Source organism: Orycteropus afer, unplaced genomic scaffold (assembly GCF_000298275.1).
Source record: "Orycteropus afer afer isolate SDZICR_OR568_19922 unplaced genomic scaffold, OryAfe1.0 scaffold00582, whole genome shotgun sequence".
Lineage (NCBI taxonomy): Eukaryota > Metazoa > Chordata > Mammalia > Tubulidentata > Orycteropodidae > Orycteropus > Orycteropus afer.
Window position 1 is genome coordinate 278294 of NW_006922169.1, and position 4237 is coordinate 282530.

The following is a 4237-nucleotide window of genomic DNA, read 5'->3' on the forward strand; positions in this document are numbered from 1 at the left end:
CAGGGTCCCTCCTCACCGGCGACCGCGTGTGGCTGCCTGGCCGCAGGGTCCCTCCTCACCGGAGACCGCATGTGGCCGCTCAGCCGCAGGGTCCCTCCTCACCGGCGACCGCATGTGGCCTCCCAGCCCCAGGGTCCCTCCTCACCGGCGACCGCGTGTGGCTGCCTGGCCGCAGGGTCCCTCCTCACCGGAGACTGCATGTGGCCTCCTGGTTACAAGGTTCCTCCCCCCCTCCTCCTTTGCAGGCACTGGGATTGTGACGCATTTTGTTTCTCTAATCCCTAACAGCTGTCAGCCACCCTGCGGCTCCCCGTCCCCCTCCTCTCCTGCCCACTCCCCGAGGGGAGGCCGAACAACCAGGTCCCCCAGAATGAGGTCAACAGACGGGCTGACGGGAGGGAAGGAAAGACAGACCAGGCATCGCCAGCCTTTCCTGGAAACCCCGTGCCTCCTTCCAGGCACACGCTGTCGCAACTCTTCGCAAATCATCTCTCTGGACCTTTCTGTGTTATGAGCACTGGCTCTCTTTGCTTCTTTCTCTGAGTGTAGCCAGCACCCTGCCTCCCACCCCACTGCTTTCGACGGCCACAGAGCAGCTCCTGAAGGGAGTGTCTGCGATGGACTGTGTGTACCAGGAGCCTGGGATTGTACCCGGCCTGTGGCCACCCAGGCTCCTGGGGGTCGGCCCTCCCCACTCCCATCCTGTGACGCAGCTGGGAAAAGACAAGCTCTCCTTTTCAATCCGAGGCGGGGGTCTGCTGTTTCCTAGACCCAGCCCACCCCCATTACATGCCCTCGTAGCTCTATTTCCCGACCTTCCGTAAGACTGACCGCTTAGCACAGGTGTGCGTATACATGGAACACGCCTGACTACCTGCCCCCAGCTTGGTCACTGCCCAGACCCTCCAGGGGCAGGTCGTGCAGCAACTACGAGCAGGGTTAGAACCCACTGAGCTCTCCCTGCTCAGGGGCCACGGCTAAGTCACCGCGAGTCTTTGAGCTCGTCCCCTCTTCGTGTGAAAACGTGGTCCCTGGCAGAAGGGGTGCTTTTCTTACCCAGAGGGTGCACATGAGGCATCTGTAGGCACCGAGGCTTTCTGTGACGCTGGCCTCAGCAGTGACAGTGCAGGAAGGGGAGCAGTGGCTGGGCTGGGACGTCCAGGAAGGACTCCTGAGGGTCCTAGGATGTGGGCCCCGAAATCTGCCGCTGCCTTGGGGTGAATGAGCTGTTATAGCGGGCCCAAACCTCTGCTTCCAACAAGTTGAGGACAAAGCCTGAGAAATCGGGGGTCTTGTTGGGGTACCAGAGAGGGTATTAATAGCTCTGTCCACGCCACAATGATATTAATTAACACATATGGATCAATACATTGGTCAGTAAGCAACTCGTAAGGCTGGGAACACAACGAGGATGCCAGTAGGAGCTGCCGCTCAGTCCTCTGTGCAGGAGGGCTCCTGTCACGCCTCCCACCTGCCCAAGCTCAAGCCATGCTCTCACCAGCCTGGGTGGCAGGTACTCATCTCATTTCCCCAAACAGTAAAGCTCAGAAACACCACATGACTTGTTCCCAAACACAGCTGCTAAGCAGAGGTGACAGGATTTGAACCCACAACTAAGGGGGCCAAGCTCCAGAGCTTTTCCTCCCAAGTCCTTGCCATGCTGGCGTGGCCATATCTAGAGCTGTTTTTCAGGGCTCCAGACGCTGGGTCTCTGGCCACAGGCTCTACGTCCTCATCCTTAAAATGGGGACCGTGACGGTGCTCCCTCTCAGGGCTGGGGAGGGAATGAGGCGAGTTCACGCCTTCTAGGGCAGGGTCTGGCCCACAGCACGCCTGAAACACAAGCCTTGTTAACTAAGATATCGAAGGCTCCTAGAGATCAGGGTGTCCCACGAGGAAGCACTCCTCAGCCACCTGGGCTCACAAAGCACCTTGAGCAGGTTTTGGAGAAATCCACACCCCAGCATCGGCTCACCTGCCTCTCGCTGCAGCCCTTCCCTCCCCAGGGGCCCCTTCCCCGGTGATGTGACTTCCTGTGCTCGGAACCACACGTGGCGTCACGACACTAACAAGCCTATGAAGGCCTCACACTGACACCAAGGACCCAGCACACCTCCTCCCTCTCCAGGGACCTAGCGGGCAGGTGACTCGAGCAACCACACCCTGCTTCATCTCTAAGCCTGAGGCCGACGCAGCCGCTACCGCAGGGGGGCAGAGGAAGTGCAAAGTTTGGGGTTCCGGGGTGAGCACGGGCGCTGAGGAGGCTGCAGTGTGAAGGGCTGAGGGCGCCCTTTCAGGACCTAGGAAAGGTGGATCCCCCCCTCCCCGTCCCGTGGACACCAGTCACCTGGTGGGGTGACAGGAAAGCCAAGTCAGAGGAGGGGCTGGGGCCTGGCTGACACAACCCTGGCCATGAGAAGCTGTCTGTGTCCCTGTGTCTGTCCTTCTCTGTCTGCCTGTCTTTCTCTCTCTATTTCTCTATCTCTGTATCTCTCTCTCTCTGCCTGTCTCTGTCTCCCTCTGTCTCTCTTTCTCAGTATCTCTCCCTCTCTCTGTGTCTCCCTTTGTCTCTGCCTGTCTCTGTCTCCTGATTTTCTCCCTCTTTCTCTGTCTCTCTCTCCATCTCTCTCTATCTCTCTGTGTCTCCCTCTCTCTCTCCAGTGACTCCATATGGTCCAGACAATCTGTCTTCCCTCTCATGCCTCCCAGACTCAGAGTCCCAGGGGCTGGGTGGGTTCCAAGCTGAGGTAGGATTGGTGACATGATTGGTGGGGCCCCCTGTGATTGGAGATGATTGGCTGTGCCTGAATCATCTCCAATCACAAGGGGCCCCACCAAGGGGCCATCCAAGCGGGGTGGCCACATGGAGCCGAGTACAGGGCCCTGCTGAGTGTGTGGGGTCACCCACAGCCCAGCCTCAGGGCGATGGGTGCTCACAGGCCACCCGACAGCAGGCTCTCCTCGGAGAGACATTGCCCGCTCCCATGTTACAGCTTGTGCTGTGTTCTGCACGGTACCTTCAGGATGATTGGACCTCAGGCTCTGGTCCACGCCCACCAAGTGGCGCCCACCTTACCTTGTGTCCCGCGTGTGGGGCCGTAGTCTGGGCCACCTGCAGTCGCACCACGGCAGCCCACCGCTCCGCTGTCTGGTGGTCCCGAGCTGTCACCGTGAATGCCACCTGCTGAGCAGGAATGTGCAGCTCTCGGGCAGCGAAGACCGTGCCGTCTGCCCCCACTCGGAAGTCCAGGCTGCTGCTCTCGTACTGCGTTCCCTGGGTGCCCAGGCAGCTGCTGAACTTGACTGCAAGAGAAGGGGGGAGAGTCAGGCCAGGGCACGGGCCTCAAGGGCTTATTCTCTCAGCAGCAGGTTCTGAAGTCTCCCGCGTGCGCCAGGAAAACACGATTGAACTTGTTTTTGACCTTCTGAGAAGGCACTGTGCTTTATTTCCTCCAATGAAAACCAAACCGCCACCATCGATTCTGACTCACAGCGCCCCCAGAGGACAGAGTGGAACCGCCCCACAGAGTTTCCAAGGCTGTAATCTTTACGGAGGCAGAGTGCCTCATCTTTCTCCCATGGAGCGGCTGGTGGGTTCGAACCGCTGACCTTTTGGTTAGCAGCCAAATGTCCTAACCACTGTTCCACCAGGGCTCCCTTTTCCCCTCAAGGGCCTTAAACACACACATCACCCCCCAAACAGCAATGGACACACTGTCATTATATCTGAAACACAGCTATCCTCCATATCTACAGTAAGTCTCCCATCACCGCGACCTGAAGTCACCTGGGGCCTGTGAACGGCAGGTGAGTGTCACCATCTCAAATGTACCCTGCAGGCTAACCTTCCTTCTGCCCCACTCTGCCCTTAAAGCTCTCGATGGACCTAGTTTTCCACCCAAGGCCAAGTGCAGTGAACGAGCACGATAAAGCTATGACTTCTCTCCCAAAAGATACCGGGCAGTCCTAACCCTCGTCCCTATGAGCCTGACCTTTCTGGAAATAGGGTCTTTGAGATGTCAGTCCACCAAGAGCCCCTGGCTGAGTAGGCTGGGCCTGATCCCATCAGAGTGGCATCTTAGAAGGGGAGAGCGGACACTGGGTGAAGCTGTGTCCACGAGCCGCGAAGAACGCCCAGGATCACTGAGACCCCCCAGAAGTTGGGGCCGAGGCAAGTGTCAGCTCCTGCTGGAGCCTCAGAAGGAACTGACCTGGCGCCTTCGTCTCCTGGGGCTCC

General features: G+C 58.7%; 1 protein-coding gene across 1 annotated transcript in view; it reads right to left on the reverse strand.

Moving 5' to 3' along the window:
• CDH4 (cadherin 4) overlaps positions 1–4237 on the reverse strand; it is a 628838-nt gene that overhangs the window by 194411 nt on the left and 430190 nt on the right. Inside the window, 1 exon segment of the mRNA XM_007956202.1 lies at positions 3072–3303. Within this exon segment, the coding sequence (XP_007954393.1) occupies positions 3072–3303 (232 nt within the window).